Consider the following 18633-nt stretch of genomic DNA (forward strand, 5'->3'; position numbering starts at 1 on the left):
CCTCCCCCTCACCTCCCCTCCCCCTCCCCTCCCCCCCCTCCCTCCCCTCCCCCCTCCGCCCCTCTCTCTCCCCCATCCGCCCCTCTCTCTCCCCATCCGCCACTCTCTCTCCCCATCCGCCCCTCTCTCTCCCCCCTCACCTCACCCACTTCCCTCTCCCCGCTTCCCATCACTGCACATGCGCACCTCTCCCCACTTCCCGCAAGGACCCCTGCTCCCACGCGGATGTCCGTGCAACTCGCCTGCCGTCATTTTTGTTTCAGTTTCTGTGTCTATTTTGTGTGTCTGTGGGAGGAGGGAATTTTTTTAAGGTGGGGGTGGTTAGGAAATCCGTGGAGGGAGGGAGCTGGACAGGACAGTCAACCGCAGGCACGCCCCCCTGGTTGCCCTGGAGATGGGGGCGGGGCCTTCGACCTGCCCGTCTTCTCCCCCCTTCCCCCCCCTCCCCGGCCGAAGGGAAGCGGCGATGGCGGACTTTGACGATTTCGAGGACCGGGCGTACAGCTGCTTCGGCAGCCGGAGGTGAGGATCGGGCGGACGGGAGGCGAGGCGGGGAACAGCGGGGAGGCCGATGGAGATGGCGGCACGGGCGGATGGCGGCCGATTAGCTATGTAGGCCTCAGGCTCGGCGGCCATGGCGGCTCCTTCCTCCCCCGGGGAGAGGGGGGGTCGGGTAATTGGGCAGTTTCGGGACAACCCACCTGATCCCCGGGGAGGGGTTGGGACAATTCGCAAATAACCAGACCCCCTCCCCTCTTATCTGCCGAGAGGGGTTGGGTCAAATGGGCACCCTGGCACCCCCTTTAAAACCCGGGAGGGGGTGGGATAATTGGGCAATACCCTGGACCCCCTCTGATCCTCCGGGGGGAGGGGGGAGGGCAATTGAGCAACACTGCGCCCCCCACCCTATGCAAGATCCGTAGTGAGAAGGTAGAGCAGAGCTGCGGAGCTTGCTAGTGTTTATCACCCATCCCTAGTTAACTCCTCCAGAGGTGGGGAGCTTGCTAGTGTTTATGACCCGTTCCCAGTTGCCCCCCTCCAGAGCTGGGGAGCTTGGTAGTGTTTCTGACACCCCGCAGAAGACTCCCATTCCCTGATTGTCCGCTCGAGGAAAGGGCTTTCAGAGTAACCTGAGGAAGGGCCATGGTGTGTTTTGTGTCTGGTGTGCTGGTATTGGGGGAAGGAGGGTAGAGGCTGTTGAGCTGACTGTTCTCCCCCGAAGGGTGTCACTACTCTCCTTCGGAATTGTTAGAAGTGCAGTGTTGGGGGGGGGGGAGCAGAGAGGGGAGACAGTGAGGGGTAGGGGTGGGAGCGTGTCATCGAGACGGAGTGGTCTGGGGAGCAAGGGGTTCATGGAGATGGGAGTGTGTAGGAGAGGGAGGCAGGTCATAGATGGGGAGAGGTAGAGCAAAGAAGGGGTTCATGGATAAGTGAATTGGTGTAGGGCAATGAGGGGTCACAGAAATGGTAGGTTGAAGGGGAGGGATGGGAACATGGAGACGGCAAGGAGTATAGGGGTGGCGGGGGATCGCAGAGATGGGGAGGAGTGGAAGTGGACAATGTGTAGTTATGGTGTTCTGGTTTAAGCAATGTTCCAGGCCAGAGTACCCAAATTGGGATGTTCCCTGCTGTAGTACCCAAGTAGGGATGTCTCAGGCTGGAGTGCTCAAGTCGGATTCCTAGTTAACTCCAGGGAGATTATGTCTTTGGTTCTTAGAGTCACAGAAACTGGCCCTCCTCATCCATGCTGAGCAAGATTCCTTCCTGACCCTGCCCTACTTGTCTGCCTTTAGCTTGTATCCCTTTTAAACTTTTCCTGTCAGTGTACCTGTCCAGGTGTGTCTTGATTGCAGCCGCCTGTCGCACTTCCTCTGGTAGCTCGTTTCATATCTTACCCCCCATTGTGTAAAAACCTACCCCATTAAATCTTTGTCCTCTCACCTTTAATGTATGCTCTCTAGTTTATGCCCCCCCCCCTCCCCAGGGCAAGAGACTGCTCCAGGGAAAACAGTCCCATCCTGGTCGGCTTGTCCCTTAAGTTCAGGCCCTCCAGTCCCAATGACATCCTGGTAAATCTTTTCTGCACCCTCTCCAGTTTAATTCCACCTTTCCTATAGCTGTGCAACCAGAAGTAGACACAGTTCTCAGCAACAACTTGTACAACTATCATCGAGAGAGTGCAGTAAAGGTTCAGATCTGTGCTCACAAGTTTAATGAAGCACTTTACCTGCAGTGGCATCACAGGCACGTGGCATCCAATACACAATGTTAACAGGAACAACAAGTTTATATATTTTATCTTTAGTTCTTTTAAATAAGAAAGACTACATTTCAAATAAGTCCATGCCAAGTTCCCTCTGTACATCAGTACTCTGGGGTCCTGCGTACTGTCCCTTTACTTTTGACCTCCCAAAGTGCAAAACCTCACACTTGGCCTAAATTGGTTTAGAGGCAACTTAGGACATAGAACAATATGACACACGATCAGGCTCTTCAGCCTATGATCTACCAAACTAATCATATCTAATCCCTTCCGCACATGGTCCATATTCTTTATTTCCCTGCACGGCCATGTTCCTGTCTTAAAACCTCAATGGTATCTGCCTCCACCTCCACCACCACATTCCAGGCACCCACCACTCTCTCTGTGGTGGGGGTGGGGGGGAATACTTTCCTCACACATCTTCTTTGAGAGAGGGTAAATCCAACTCAAATGCATGACCTGCCAGCAGATCCCTGTGTCCAGTGCTGCTCCTGGGGGTCGTGTCATTTACCTGCGAGTTCCTGTTGTGGCTGTGGAGATATGGACAGTGTGAGGTGTTGCACTTTGGAAGGTTAAATGGAAGGGGTCAGGACACTTAGTGGAGTCAGAATCGGATTGATTTTCACTGACATGGAGTTTGTTGTTTCATGGTAGCAGAAGTCAGTGCAGGATATAAAAATTAATGTAAGTTACAATAAATAACTAGTGCAAAAGAGGAATAGCAAAGGTAGTATTTATGAGTTCATGGAGTTCAGAAATCTGATGGCAGAGGGAAAGAAGCTGTTCAGTGTGTCTCTTCAGGCCCCTGTACTCCTCCCTGATGGTAGTAATGAGAAGAGGGCATGTCCTAAATGGTGAGAATGGATGCCGCCTTCCTGAGCCACTACCTTCTGAAGGATGTCCTCAATGGTGAGGAGGCTTGTGCCCATGATGGCTAAGCCTACAACCCTCTCCCACCCCGTGTGATCCTGTGCACTGGAGCCTCCCTTCCAGACGCTGGTGCAGCCAGTTAGAATGCTCTCCACAGTACAGGTGTAGAAATTTTGTCGAGTCTTTGGTGACATACCAAATCTCAGACTCCTAATGCAAGTGCTGAGGGGTCCTGGTGTCCAAGTCTATAACTCTTTGAAAGGAGCCACATGTTTTTTCAGTCAGGGCACAGAGCTCGAGAGTTGGAAAGTTACTTTGCGGCCTTATAAAACTCTGGTCGGGCCACATCTAGAGTACTGAATTCACTTCTGGTTGTCCCATTACAGGAAGGGTGTGTGAAGGGGGGGGGAATGGTCTTTGGAGAGGGTGCAGAAGAGATTTACAGGGACGCTGCCTGGATTAGAAGGCATGAACTGTTAGGATATGGCGGACAAAGTTGTTTTTTTTTCTCTCTGGAATGGTGTAGACTGAGGGGAGACCTGATAGAGGTTTATCAGATTATGAGAGGCACAGATAAAGGAGACTGCTGGTATCTTTCTACTTCACAGTTGAAATATCTCATTCCAGAGGGCATGTGTTTAAGGTGAGAGGCGGGAAGTTCAAAGGAGGTGTGCGGGACAAGTTTTTCACATGGGTGGTGGGTATCTGGAATGGGCTGCTGGAGGTGGAGGCAGATGTTCTTAGATAAACAGGATGGAGGGAAAGCACACATTGTGTAGGCAGGAGGGATTAGACTCTTTAGATGTTAAATTGCTGTTTTAAAAAGTAATTAGTCAATTGTAAACTGACTTAATTTAATTCACCAGTTTAAGGTGAGGGGAAAAGATTAAAAAGGATCCGTGAGAGGAAAATAATGGACAAATTTGCAGATGACATCATCATTGAGGATGTAGTGGACCTTTGATAGGAAGACTATCAAAGCTTACAGTGGGATCTGGACCAGCCAGAAAAATGGGAGAAGGAATTTAATACGGACAGATGTGAGATGTTGCACTTTGGGAGGAGTAACCTGGCAGTGCAGTGGGATAGAGGGATCTGGGAATACAGATCCGTAATTCCTTGAAGGTAGATAGGGCCATAAAGAGAGTTTTTGGTCATTTTGGCCTTCATAAATCAGAGGACTGAGTACAGGAGTTGGGGTGTTATGATGAAATTGAACATGATGTTGGAGAGACCTAATTTGGAGTGTTGTGTGCAGTTTTGGTCACCTACCTGCCGGAAAGATGTCAATAAGATTGAAAGAGTACAGGGAAAATTTACAAGGAGGTTGCCAGGACTTAATGTTCTGGGTTATGAGGAAGGACTGAATGGGTTAGGACCTTATTCCCTGGATGGCAGTAGAGTGAGGGAGATCTTACAGCCGTATACAAAATTATCAGTGGTATAGAAAAGATAGATAAATGCTTGCAGGCCTCTTCTTCTCAGATTGGGTGAGATTAGAATTAGAAGTCATAGCTTTGGGATGAAAGGTGAAATTTTTAAGGGATCCTGATGGAATTTCTTCACTCAGAGGGTAGTGCAAGTGTGGAATGAGCTGCCATTGGAAGTGAGAGATGTGGGTTCAATTGTAACATTTAAGAGAAGTTTCGATAAGAACATGGGATGGAAGAAGTAAAGAGGGATATGGTCTGGGTGCAGGTAGATGGGACTAGGCAGATCAGGTCAGCAGAGACTAGGTGGGATGAACAGCCTGGTTCTGTGCTGTAGTGCTCCGTGACTGTTCTGTATAAAAACCCCCAAACCCCTCTGTTAGATCCCAGCCTCTAACCACTCCCGGGATCTCTCCATAAAATGCATGCGACAAGTGCTTTTTCAGAGTGGCAGTTGCCCAGAATGTGCTGTCAGAGGGGGTAATATTGATCTGTGAAGAGGCTGATGGATGTGCAGGGAAGGGAGGGATGTGGACATTGGGTAGGCAGAAGGAATTAGTTTAGTTTGGAACACAAACAGGCAAGGAATTGGAGGGATAGCACTCTGTAGTTTTGGTCTGACTTGAGCAAAGATGCACTGCCTTTGGAGACGGCGCATAGGAGGTTCACCAGGTTGATTCTGGAGATGAAAGGGTTTGAGTTATCTGGGACTAATTTCACTGGACTTCAGAAGAATAAGTGGGGATCTTATAGAAACATATTGCTGTGAAAGGGAAAGGTAAGAGAGAGTCAGGAAATTTGTTTTCATTAGTGACTGAGACTAGAACTAGGGGACATAGCCTCAAGGTGCAGGGGAATAGATTTAGGACAGATCTGAGGAGAGGGCCAAGTCCACTGCTCTCTGCTTTTCCCAGAGGGTAATGAATTTATGGAATTCTTGGCCCAGGGAAATGGTAGAGGTTGCCTCATTTCGGACACTGTCAGATAGATTTTTGCACAGTAGGGGAATGAAGGGTTTTTGGGAAAAGGTATGTAGATGGAGCTGAGTCCACGGTCAGATCAGCTGTGATCTTGTTGAGTGGCGGAGCAGGCTCGATGGGCCAGATGGCCACTCCTGCTCTGACACCGACTATGCACAGGGAGCTGGGATTGGTTTAATCAGTAGCATGGTCAGCATGGGCACATTGGGCTGAAGGGCCTGTCTGTATTGTACCGTCTGTAGGAGGAGGTTAGCTCAATGCAGAGCTGGCGAGGAGGGGAGATTTTGGTGGTCGGGAGTGAGGCGAGCATAAGGGCAGCGTGGGTATTGAGGCTGTCTGTCTGACTGAGGTGTGCTGCCCCCACCCTCGCAGGAGACCTCGAGGAGGAGGAGGAGGAGCTGGGGATGGACCTGGGCCTCGGCGGCAAAAAGAGCTCCCAACAGAGCCCCCATTCACGGCATTTGTGGGCAACCTGCCCTTCAACGCTGTCCAGGGCGACATCGACCACATCTTCAAGGACCTGCATGTCAGGAGCATCAGGCTGGTGCGGGACAAGGAGACAGACAAGTTCAAAGGTAACGCGGGGCATGTGGGGTGTGTGGACTAATCCACCTGGAGAAGTGGGGACTGTTCTGTTACACTTCGGACCTGTAGGTGGGGGAGATAATGTGGCAGGTACAGTATGGGTTAACATACAGTGCCTTGAAAATGTATTCAGCCCAAAGCTATTTTCACATTTTACTGTCTCATTTTCTAAATTTTAAACATATTAAAATCGGATTTTTTTTGAGCTAATCTACAAAAATTAAAAAACAAACTTGTGAAAATGAAAAATTATTCATCCCTTTGTAATTATGGTATTAACTATCCTCAGGTGCAATGCTCTATTACCTTACCAATTCACCCAGTTTGCTGATGTAGAAAATTGAAGGATTGCTTGTTTTCAGCCATTTCAAAAGAATAAATATGCCAATGGTATGGTAGATTTTCAGCAGACCGAACTAAAATGAAGACAAAAGAGCATTCAAGACAAGTCAGGGCAATGATAATAGCGAAGCACAAATCTGGGGAAGGGTACAAGACCATCTTAAAAGCAGTGAACATACTTCAGAGCTCAGTGCAGTCCATCATGAAAAAGAGGGAAAAATAGGAAACTACAGTCACACTGCCTAGGTCAGGCTGCCCCTCTAAACAGAGAATAATAGCACTTTAAGAGAGGCCACTGTGACACCAACAGCCACTCTGAGTGAGCTGCAGAAGTCAGTCTCTGCAACTGGAGATGAAGTTTATGGCTCCACAATTCTGGCCTTGAACGAAAAGGGTACTTATAGAAGTGTGGCGAGGAAGAACCCTGATTTTGTGTAAAAAAAAATGCCTGTAAAGATTTTGTGAAGTGTCACGTAGAAGATATTGTAAAGATATGGATGAAGGTCTTGTGGTTAGATGAGGCAAAAAAATTCCACTTTAGTCTCAACACCAACATGTGGTGTAAATCTAATACTGTGCATCAATTGGGTAACACCATTCCTACTGTAAAGTATGGTGGAGGTAGCTTTTGGGGATGCTTTTCAGCAGCAGGGACTGGAAATCTGGTCAGGATGGATGGGAAGATAAATACAGAGAGATCCTGGATAAAAACCTGCTAGACTCTGCCTGAAAGTTTAAACTGGGGAGGACGTTTACCTTTTAGCAGGACAATGACCCAAAGTGCACTGCCAGGGCAACCGTGAAGTGGCTTCAGATAAAGAAACTCGATGTCCTTGAGTGGTCCAGTCACAGTCCTGACCTAAACTCGATCAAACATCTCTGGCAAGACCTCAAGATTGCTGTCTACCGCTGCTCCCCAACTAACCTGGCACTGCTTGACCAATTTTGCAAGAAGAAATGGGCAAATCTTCTTCCATCATGTTGTGCAAAGCTAATAGAGATTTATCCAAAAAGACTACTGGCTGTAATAGCTGCGAGAGGTGGTTCAACTAAGAACTGAGCAAAGGGGGATGAATACTTCTTAACTGCTGACATTTCAGTTTTTGAATTTTTACTTTTTCAAGTTTTACAATTTTCCCTGGTTTTGGGACTCTACTGTGAAAAAAAAGCATGTGATTGACAAATAAAAATTCATCCTCATTTAAATTGAACAGAATTTCTAATTCTGTTGTAATTAATACTCATTTATGTTAGGCCTCTCATGGTCTGAGTTGACGTTCCCCCCCTCCTATTTGAACAAAGGGTTGGGGCTGAAAACTTCTTTGAGATGCTATATGAGGGGCATTTGATGGCTCCTATAGTTACTGGGTTTTAGTAAAATGAGGGGGGATCTCATTGAAACCTATAGAATATTGAAAGGCCTAGATAGAGTGAACATAGAGAGGATGTTTCCTATAGTGGGGGTGTCTAGGATGAGAAGGCACAGCCCCAGAATACAAGGATGTCCCTTTTGAACAGAGATGAGCAGGAATTTCTTTAGCTAAAGGGTGATGAATCTGTCGAAGTCATTGCCACAGATGTCTTTGGACGCCAAGTCATTGGGTTTACTTAAAGCAGAGGTTGATAGTAAGAGTGTTAAAGATTGTGGAGAGTAGTCAGTCAGGAGAATGGAGTTGAGAGGGATAATAAATCAGCTGTGATGGAATAGTGGAACAGGCTCTGATTCTGCTCCCTGATCTCAGGGTGTTACTTGGTGAGCCACTCTCCACAGCATTCTCAGCCTCCGTCTTGTTCTTCAGTAGAAGATGAAGTTCCCTTCACACCATTCCCACATACACTACCTGGATCACAAAGAGTGGGTCTCCCTGTACACTGTCCCATCCCACATTTCTGGGGTCAGACACAGCGAAGCTCCCTCCACACCGTCCCATCACACACTCCTGGGGTCAGACACAGAGTGAATCTCCCTCCACACCGTCCCATCACACACTCCCCGGGTCAGACACGGAGTGAATCTCCCTCCACAGCATCCCATCACACACTCCCAGTGTCAGACACAAAGTGAGGCTCCCTCCACACCGTCCCCTTGCACATCTCTGGGGCTAGATACAAAGAAAAACTTACTTTAGCAGCATTACAGGCGCAGAGTATCACATTTACAAAATAGACGAGAAACAAAAATTGAACACATTCTTACACGAAAGAACACAATCAGAATAAACTCCATTGTGGTGCACAGTTGTCACAGTGTTGTACTGAGGCAGTAATTTCGATTGTGCCGGTTTGTCCAAGAACTGAATGGTTGAAAGGAAGTCGCTGACCCCCAGTGTGGACAGGTGCATGTTTACCCTTCTTCCTCTTCCTGGAGTCAATCATCAGCTCTTTAGTTTTGTTGAAGGGAATGAAAGCTTGTGTGGCAGGTGTTGACTGGATTGAGTAACTTTTCTCAAATAATTGGAAAGTATTTCCCAGGGAGTTGGGAACTGTGCATGGTGCTCTTGCTGTGGGTACGATGGAGATGGGAACCGTGCATAGTGATCCCGGCGTAGGTCTAACCCAGGTGCTCATAAAGCTGAAAGTCCTAAGGGTAAGTAAGACATCCGGTCCAGATGAACTGCACCCTTCGATTCTGAAAGTGTTAGCAATAGAGATTGTGGAGTCATTAGTAATGATCTTTCAAAAATCCTTGGACTCTGGCATGGTGCAGAGGACTGGAAAGCTGCAACTGTCACTCCACTCTTTAAGAAAGGAGGAAGGCAGCAGAAAGGATATTATAGACCAGTTAGCCTGATCTCAGTGGTTGGGAAGATGTTGGAGTCAATTGTTAAGGATGAGGTTATGGAGTACTTGGTGACACAGGACAGGATAGGACAAAATCAGCATTGTTTCCTTAAGGGAAAATCTTGCCTGACAAACCTGTTGGAATTTTTTGAGGAGATTACAAGTAGGATAGATAAAGAGAATCCATGGATGTTGTATGTTTGGACTTCCAGAAGGCCTTTGATAAGGTGCTACACATCAGGTTGCTTACAAAGAGCCCATTGTATTACAGAAGAGTTAGTGGCGTGTTTAGAGCATTGGCTGATGGAGGAGACAGCGAGTGGGAATAAAAGGTTGGCTGCCAGTGACTAGTGTTGTTCCGCAGAGGTCAGTGTTGGGACTGCTTTTTATGCTGTATATGAATGATTTAGATGATGGAATAGATGGCTCTGTTGCCAGTTTTGCAGGTGATATGAAGATTGGTGGAGGGGAGGTAGGGTTCAGGAAATAAGTAGGATACAGAAGGACTTAGACAGATTAGGAGAATTGGCTAGAAAGTGACAAATGAAATACAATGTTGGAAAATGCATGGTCATACACTTTGGTAGTAGAAATAAATGTGTAGACTAGTTTCTAAATGGGCAGAAAATTCAAAACCCTGAGATGCAAGGGGACTTGGGAGTCCTTGTGCAGAACACCCTAAAGGTTAACTTGCAGGTAGAGTTGGTGGTGAGGAAGACAAATGCAATGTTAGCAGTCATGTCAAGAGGTCTCGAATACAAGAGCAGGGATGTGATGCTGAGGATTTATAAGATACTGGTGAGGTCACCTTGAGTATTGTGAACAGTTTTGGGCTCCTCATCTAAGAAAATATGTGCTGGCATTGGAGAGGGTCCAGAGGAGGTTCACAGGATGATTCTGTGAATGAAAGGGTTATCATGCGAGGAATGTTTGATAGCTCTGGGTCTGTATTTATTAGCATTTAGAAGGATTTGAGGGGGGAATCTCATTGAAACCTTTTGAATGTTGAAGGGCCTAGACAGAGTAGATGTTGGAAAGGATGTTTCCCATGGTGGGGGAGTATAGGACAAGAGATCACAGCCTCACGATAGAGGCGCATCCATTTAAAACAGATGTGCAGAAATTTCTTTAGCCAGGGAGTGGTGAGTTTGTGGAATTTGTTACCACAGGAAGATGTGGAGGCCAGGTCGTTGGGTGTATATAAAACAGGGCTTGATAGGTTCTTGATTGGACATGGCATGAAAGTATACGGGGAGAAGGCTGGTGAGTGAGGAGGAGGAGGGAAAAAAGATCAGCCATGATGGAATGGCAGAACAGACTTGATGGACAAATGGCCTAATTCTGCTCCTATGTCTTTTTTGGTCTCATGATACAGAAATGGGAACTGTGCACGGTGCTCCTGGTGTGGGTCTGACTCAGGGGAATACGGAGATGGGAACTGTGCATGGTGCTCCTGGTGTGGGTCTGACCCAGATGATACAGAGATGGGAACTGTGCATGGTGCTCCTGGTCTGGGTCTGACCCAGATGATACAGAGATGGGAACTGTGCACGGTGCTCCTGGTGTGGGTCTGACCCAGGGGGATACGGAGATGGGAACTGTGCATGGTGCTCCTGGTGTGGGTCTGACCCAGATGATACAGAGATGGGAACTGTGCATGGTGCTCCTGGTCTGGGTCTGACCCAGATGATACAGAGATGGGAACTGTGCACGGTGCTCCTGGTGTGGGTCTGACCCAGGGGGATACGGAGATGGGAACTGTGCATGGTGCTCCTGGTGTGGGTCTGACCCAGATGATACAGAGATGGGAACTGTGCACGGTGCTCCTGGTGTGGGTCTGACCCAGGGGGATACGGAGATGGGAACTGTGCATGGTGCTCCTGGTCTGGGTCTGACCCAGATGATACAGAGATGGGAACTGTGCACGGTGCTCCTGGTGTGGGTCTGACCCAGGGGGATACGGAGATGGGAACTGTGCACGGTGCTCCTGGTGTGGGTCTGACCCAGGGGGATACGGAGATGGGAACTGTGCATGGTGCTCCTGGTGTGGGTCTGACCCAGATGATACAGAGATGGGAACTGTGCACGGTGCTCCTGGTGTGGGTCTGACCCAGGGGGATACGGAGATGGGAACTGTGCATGGTGCTCCTGGTGTGGGTCTGACCCAGATGATATGGAGATGGGAACTGTGCATGGTGCTCCTGGTCTGGGTCTGAGCCAGGTGATACAGAGGTGGGAACTGTGCACGGTGCTCCTGGTGTGGGTCTGACCCAGGGGGATACGGAGATGGGAACTGTGCAGGGTGCTCCTGGTCTGGGTCTGACCCAGATGATATGGAGATGGGAACTGTGCAGGATGCTCCTGGTGTGGGTCTGACCCAGATGATATGGAGATGGGAACTGTGCAGGGTGCTCCTGGTGTGGATCTGACCCAGATGATATGGAGATGGGAACTGTGCAGGGTACTCCTGGTGTGGGTCTGACCCAGATGATACGGAGATGGGAACTGTGCATGGTGCTCCTGGTCTGGGTCTGACCCAGATGATACGGAGATGGGAACTGTGCATGGTGCTCCTGGTGTGGATCTGACCTGGCTATTTTACTAAAGCATTCTTATTTCCTTTTCTCAGGATTTTGCTATGTTGAATTTGATGATGTTGAAACATTAGAAGAAGCGTTGACATACGATGGAGCGGTAGGTTTTCTATACAATAACATCCTGGGGAGTGGGTCACAGGCTGGGATCAAATCTAGGGGTTTGGGGGTTTATATATAGAATAATAGATCCCAAAGAGTGGGTTACAGACTAGGACTGATCTCTGGGAGTGGGTTACAGGCTGGGATCTAATCCAGTGGTTCAGAGCGTTTAGTGGGCCAGCCACTTATTTGGTACAATCCTTAAAGAATAATAACTAATTTGGAACACTATGCTGCTTAATTGGGATAGGAGACTGTGCCAATGTTTCTATCTAGCATCAGTTGCACTTGTTTTGATCTTAAACACTACACCATGATTAGAGTGAACAGTTTTTAAGCAGCGTCAGTTGTGTGGGTTTGTGTTCAGCAAGCAGTGTTCTTTGTCACTGGTAGTTGGTGAGAAATAAGTAGTAAGACAATTTGGGGCTGTTTTGTTCACTGTGGTTTCAAACATTTAGACTTGGAGATGCCAAAAATGGCCGGGTATGAAAATGGATATTACAAGTTAGGAATTATGAAGAATTGGAAGGTATCAACAATCATGAATATTACAATGAAAATGAAGATTTGGAGGGTGCAGTCATTGGAAGCATTGTATGACATCAGACCATTATCTGCACTAGGTGTCTGTGCTGATTTTGTTCATTTATAGTCAATCAAAAGAACACAGCAGCTTATACTGAATGAATTCCTCTGCAGATAACTATCAGGAACTACAGTTTTATAGTACTGAAGTAGTATCGTTAGTATTTGAATTTGTTCTGTATTTCATTTAAATAATAATGTGTTACTCAGTGAAATGGTAGTTTGCCTTTTTTAATGCCTTTTTAACTACTTCTGTGAAACTTCAACTAATTGGGGCAACTGCTTAATTTGGCCAAATGTACTAGCCTTGATGTGTCCCAATTAACTGGAATCCACTGTACAGAGGAACAGATCCCTGGGAGTAGGTCACAGGCTGGGGTCTAATCCAGGGGTTTGCAGTTTATAAACAGAATGGAGTCACTGAGCACTATAGCACAGGTCCTTCATTCCATCTAGTCCATGCCAAACTGAATACAGAAGTTCCCCTTAAATATTTCACCTTTCACCCTAAACCCATGGCCTCTAGTTGTAGTCTCACCCAACCTCGGTGGAAAAAATGTGTTTATATTTACCCCATCTATACCCCTCTTAATTTTGTGTACCTCCCCTCATTGTCCTGTGCTCCAGGGAATGAAGTTCTAACCTATTCAACCTCTCCCTATAACCCAGCAACACCCTTGTCAATTTTCTTTTGCCCTCTTTCAAGCTTACTGCTATCTTCCCTGTAGGTAGGGGACCAAAACTGATTAGGCCTTGCCATGGAACAACATGGATTGAGTGCTGCAGGGTATGAGTTTAGTAATCGAAATGAGGTTGTCCAAATTTCCAAAAATCCTTTCAGAACCTGGATATTTATTTGATAGGTGAAAAACATGAAATTATGATTGGCAGTGGTCTTCTAACTGATTGTACTGGTGATCATTACAGAGTCAGCCACTTTTCACAGGTACAATTGCCTTGCAACGAAATACCGTAATGTTTGCTTGTGACAAGATGGTCAGCCTGTACTCATTGCTACCTTATTTTCTCTGTACTCTTTCAAGCATTTTAATAAATTTCCTGTAGGAAGGTGACCAAAACTGATTAGGCCTTATCAATGTTTTACACAATTCAACATAACGTACCACCTGTACTCAGTACATTAATTTATGAAGGCCAATGTGTCAAAAGCTTTCTTTACGAACCTATCTACCTGTGGTGCCACTTCGAATGAATTATGGATCTGTAGTCCCAGATCTCTCTGTGTTACCGCCCTACCATTCACTATGTAAGGTTTATCCTCTTAACGTGCAACACTTCACACTTGTCTGCATGAAATTCCGTTTGCCATTTTTCAGCCCATTTTACCAGCTGGTCTAGATCCCACTGCAAGCTCTGATTGTCTTCCTCGGTATCCACTGCGCCCCTAATCTTGGTGTCATCCACAAATCTGCTGATCCAGTTCACCACATATCATTCAGATTGTTGATATAGATGACAAACAACAATAGACCCAGCACTAATTCTTGTGGTACACCACTAGTCACAGGCCTCCAGTCAGAGAGGCAACCTTCTACTACCACTCTCTGGCCTTAGAATACCTTCAATAACTTTCCCACTACTGATATCAGGCTCACTGGCCAATAATTTCATGGTTAAGGATAGTTAAATAACTTTGCCCTGGCCGCTGCAATTTCTGCACGAGCATCCCACAGTGTCTGAGGGAACACCTTGTCAGGCCCTGGGGATTGATTGAGATACAGTGCAGAATAGGCCATTACAGCCCTTCGAGCCATGCCGCCTAGCAATCACCTGATTTAATCCTAATCCTAAATTTAAGCATGGGATAATTTATGATGACCAATGAATACCCACCCTAATTTGCCTGAAGACGGTGAACACCTCCTCTATAATCCTAACACCCCACCACTCTGCCTTAGTTCTACAGACACTGTCCGTCTCCTGAATAAATACAGATAGAAAAATTCTATTTAAGATCTTCCCCATCTCTTTCTGCTCCACGTGTAGATGATCATGCTGATCTCAGGAGGACCAATTTTGTACAGTGGTCGTTATATATCTGTAGAAACCCTTGGGATTCTCTTTCACCCTTTCTGCCGGAGCACCCTCACGCCTTCTTTCAGCCCTCCTGATTTCCCTGTTAAGTGTTCTTTTGCATTTCTTATACACTTCAAGCACCTCATTTGTTCCTACCTGTCTATACCTGCTATGTAGCTCCTTATTAATATGGAGTGTGTTACAGAGTTTATCTAGAGGTTTCCAGGATGTAGTACTGCATGTAGAATAACAGACCCCTGGGGTTGGGTTACAAGTAGAGATCTAATCCAGAGGTTCAAAGGGTTTATATATAGAATAACAGACTGTAGGAGTGGGTTACAGGCTGGGATCTAATCCAGAGGTTCAGGGAGTTTATATATAGAATAACAGACTGTAGGAGTGGGTTACAGGCTGGGATCTAATCCAGAGGTTCAGGGAGTTTACATATAGAATAACAGATCCCAGGGAGTGAGTTACATGCTGAGATCTAATCCAGTGTTCATAGAGTTATATATGGAATAACGGATTCCCAGGTTTATATATAGAATAACAGATTACAGGTTAGGATCTAATCCAGGGTTTTGAGGGAGTGGGTGTTTGTATATAGACTAACTGTCCCCTGGGAGTGAATAATAGGCGTGGATCTAACTTGCCTTGTTCCCTTTCTCCTGTTTTGTTTCTGTCCCCTCCCAGCTGTATGGAGATCGGACTTTGCGTGTGGATATTGCGGAAGGTCGGAGGCAGGACAGAGGAGGGTTTGGACGAGGAGGAGACAGAGGTGAGAAGGACAGAGGGGTGTGTACTGCTTCCCTCCTTGCTGCTGCTCCTCCCCCCTTCTTGCTGACTCTGCCTGACTTGCTTTTTGCTGCAGCACCCTCCCTCCTGGTTAGAATCAGGATCATTATCACTGACAGATGTTTTCCTGTGGCAGTAGTACAGTGCAAATAAAACATAAAAATTCATAGAAATTGCAATATAAAGATAATGAATAGTGCAAAATATTGAGGTAGTGTACTTGGGTTCATTGTCCATTCAGTTTTCTAATGGTGGAAAGGAAGAAGCTGTTCCTGAAATATCGTGTGGTCTTCAGGCTCCTGTACCTCCCCCCGATGGTAGTAATGAGAAGAGGGCATGTCCTGGATGGCGAGGATCCTTAATGGTGGATGCTGCCTTCTTGAGGCACCTCTTCATGAAGATGTCATCGATGGTGGGGAGGATTGTGTCGGTGACGGAGCTGGCAGAACCTACAGCCCTCTGTAGCATCTTATGCTCTTGTGCTTTGGAGCCTCCGCACCAGGTGCTGATGCAACCAATCAGAATGTCCTCCACTCTACTCTTGTAGAAAGTGTTTGGCGACAAACCATAGCTCCTCAAACTCCAGATGAAATATTGTCACTGGTGTTCCTTCTTTGTAATATTTTGGACCCAGTATAAATCCACTGAGATGTTGACACCCAGGAACTTGAAGCCTCTCACCCTTTCCACTGCTGATCTCTTGATGAGGACTGGTGCGTGTTCCCTGACTTCCCCTTCCTGAAGTCCGCAATCATTTCCTGTGACTCCATTCAACCAGCTGATCTTTCTCACTCCTCTACACCACCTTGTCACCATATCAGATTCTGCCATCAATAATCATCTGTTTCAGATAGCGTTTGAGCTGTGCCTAGCCACACGGTCATGGACCAAGACAGAGGAGAGCCAGTGTTGATTGTCAGCGAAGAGGAGATCTCACTGACTGTGGTCTCCTGTTGAGGATCTGTGTGCAGAGGGAGGTACAGAGGTCCGGGTTTGAGACTTGTTCATTAGTACTGATTTGAAAGCCAGGCTGTAGTTGATAAACAGCTATTACTGTTGTTGAGGTACTCCAGAACCAACTGGGGAGCCGATGCTGTTGCTTCTCCCCTCTTTGCCCCCTCCCTGTTCTCTAGAAACCCTATAACCCCCATCTGCACCTCACCCTCCCTCTCTACCGAAATAACCCTACCGTCTCCCTGCCCTCACAGGCCGAGGAGGACCCCGCTCGGGCCCACGAGGTGGCCGTGACGACGACTTTGGCGGAGGTGAGGTCTTGTCCAGACTCTCCCTTGGGACATCTTTGGGGGAGTCAGCAGATGGAGAGTGGGGTGGTGGGTGGTCAAATCAGGTATCGACCTCATCCCATTCCCTCCATGGGGGCCGCTGGGACCAGACATCTGGTCAACTTGAGCCCACGTCTGGGCTTATTCCCCTACACACCAGGGATACAGTGATCCCTCACTGGGCTACATGTTCTGTGTGAGATCTTGGGGTTCGATCTGGGGGCTGATGGTGGGGTGGGGGAAGTGGGAAAGAAGGAGGGCAAAAACTGGGCAGACCTTGGACACCTCTCCCGCCCAGTCCTCTCTGCCCCTCAGTCGCCCGCCCCTGGCCTTCAGCCTCCCCCCCCCCCCCCCCCCAACCACTCGGTTGTTCCCACACCCCCACCCATCCCCTCTCCTCTCACCCCACCCCCATTCCATCCAATCCCCCCGCCTGATAATAATTGACATGAGTGCTGGATAGTTTGGCATTTGGGAGTCTGTTGAACTCTGTTGATGTCTCTGTTTCCTCCCCACCCCACCCTACCTTTCTCCGTCTCACCCTCTCCAGGATACCGCGACTCTGACTTTGGTCGCTCCGGAGGGTTTCCCAGCAGCAGGGCTCCCGGAGACCGTCGCGGGATGATGAGCGGAGGGAGCGGCCGGTTCCGGGACCCTCCCCCCAGGTCGGGGGGCTCTTTTGACTTCAGAGAGCCTTCTGATGGTGAGAGATGGGGGGGGGGGGAGAGATTGTGTCCAGGGAGGTGGGAGGAGGGGACATGGGGCGAAGGAGAATAAGGGGGGGTAACGAGGGAGTGTGTGGTATGGGAGGAATGGTGCGAGGGTGCTGCATGGAGGGTGAATGGGTGGTGGAAGGGAAAGGGTGGGACGGATTTGAGGGATGGGTGAAAGGTGTGCAGTGGGTGGGAGGGGAGAGGGGCATATGAAGGGAAGGATGGGAAATATGGGTGGAGTGGTGAGGAAGGAGGGAGAGAGGCATGATGCGGTGGAGGTAGTGGGTAGTGAGGAAAGGGCAAAGAAGCCGAGGGAGACAGGCCTGCACAGTGAGGAGCAAGGGGAGGGAAAGGGAGTGAGAGAGGTGTATAGGGGGAGGGTGGGAGGAGAGCACCAATGGAGGAGTGGCAGTCATTGTTGGCGAGAGGCTTGGGTTGAAACATTGTGAAGTCAATTAGCAAATCTAACCACAGTCCCTCTTTCTCTCCTTCCCTCGCCCACTCTCTTCCCCCTCCACCTCCTCTTTCCCCACCCCTCTTCCACAGAGGAGCGCGCCCAGCGCCCCCGCCTCCAGCTGAAGCCCGCACCGTGTCAGCTCCCCTCAACCAGGTGGCAAATCCCAACTCCGCCATCTTCGGGGGTGCTCGTCCCCGGCAGGAGCGTGACATCAAGTCTGAGGGGCGTGTTGGCTCCTAGTTCCAGCAACCCCCCTGCCCCCGCCCTCCCTCCCGCATCTCTTGGGGTGGGCGGCGGGTAGGGTGGGTGGGGTGCGGGGGGCAGGGAGGGAGGGTAAAGTTGGTGGGGCAATGGGGGTGGGTCCACTCTGGGCTGGGGTTTTTGTGACAGGGTGGGTGGGGAGGGCTTGCTTTCAGAGAGGGGGAGGTGAGGTTGGTGGTGAGGAGAATCCGTCGGGAATGAATGCCCCTGGCCATGCTCCAGAATTTGCGGCTCCTCACTTTGGTGGCCATTTTGTGCCTAGTATTGGCATCCTTTCGACCATAAGGGACTCCCATCGATTTGGGAGACCTTGAGTTAGTGGGGTTTGGGGGGGGAGGGCGTTCAGATGCCTGGGGTGTGTGAATCAGCGGAAACACCCTTGGCCATGCTCTGAAATTGGTGCTTCTGCCCCTCCCTTTCCCCCTCATTCTGTCTGGTAGCCATTTTGTTCCAGCATTGTGCCCTCTCGTATAAGTGACTGCAGTCAATTGGAAAGACCAGACATTGAGTGTGGGGGGGGGAGGAAGGCTTTTGGAGTGGAAGGGGGTTGAATCC

At 48.5% G+C, this 18633-nt stretch overlaps 1 protein-coding gene across 1 annotated transcript; it reads left to right on the forward strand.

Annotated features, from left to right (window-relative positions):
- Positions 1-401: 401 nt before the first annotated feature.
- Positions 402-18165, forward strand: LOC140204995 (eukaryotic translation initiation factor 4H-like). The gene is given in 7 exon segments (XM_072272041.1): positions 402-522; positions 5916-6118; positions 11881-11945; positions 15263-15347; positions 17198-17350; positions 17907-17942; positions 17945-18165. Coding segments are annotated over 7 exon segments (711 nt in total). The 5' UTR covers positions 402-466; the 3' UTR covers positions 18058-18165.
- The last annotated feature ends 468 nt before the right edge of the window (positions 18166-18633 follow it).

Source organism: Mobula birostris, chromosome 11 (genome assembly GCF_030028105.1).
Source record: "Mobula birostris isolate sMobBir1 chromosome 11, sMobBir1.hap1, whole genome shotgun sequence".
Lineage (NCBI taxonomy): Eukaryota > Metazoa > Chordata > Chondrichthyes > Myliobatiformes > Myliobatidae > Mobula > Mobula birostris.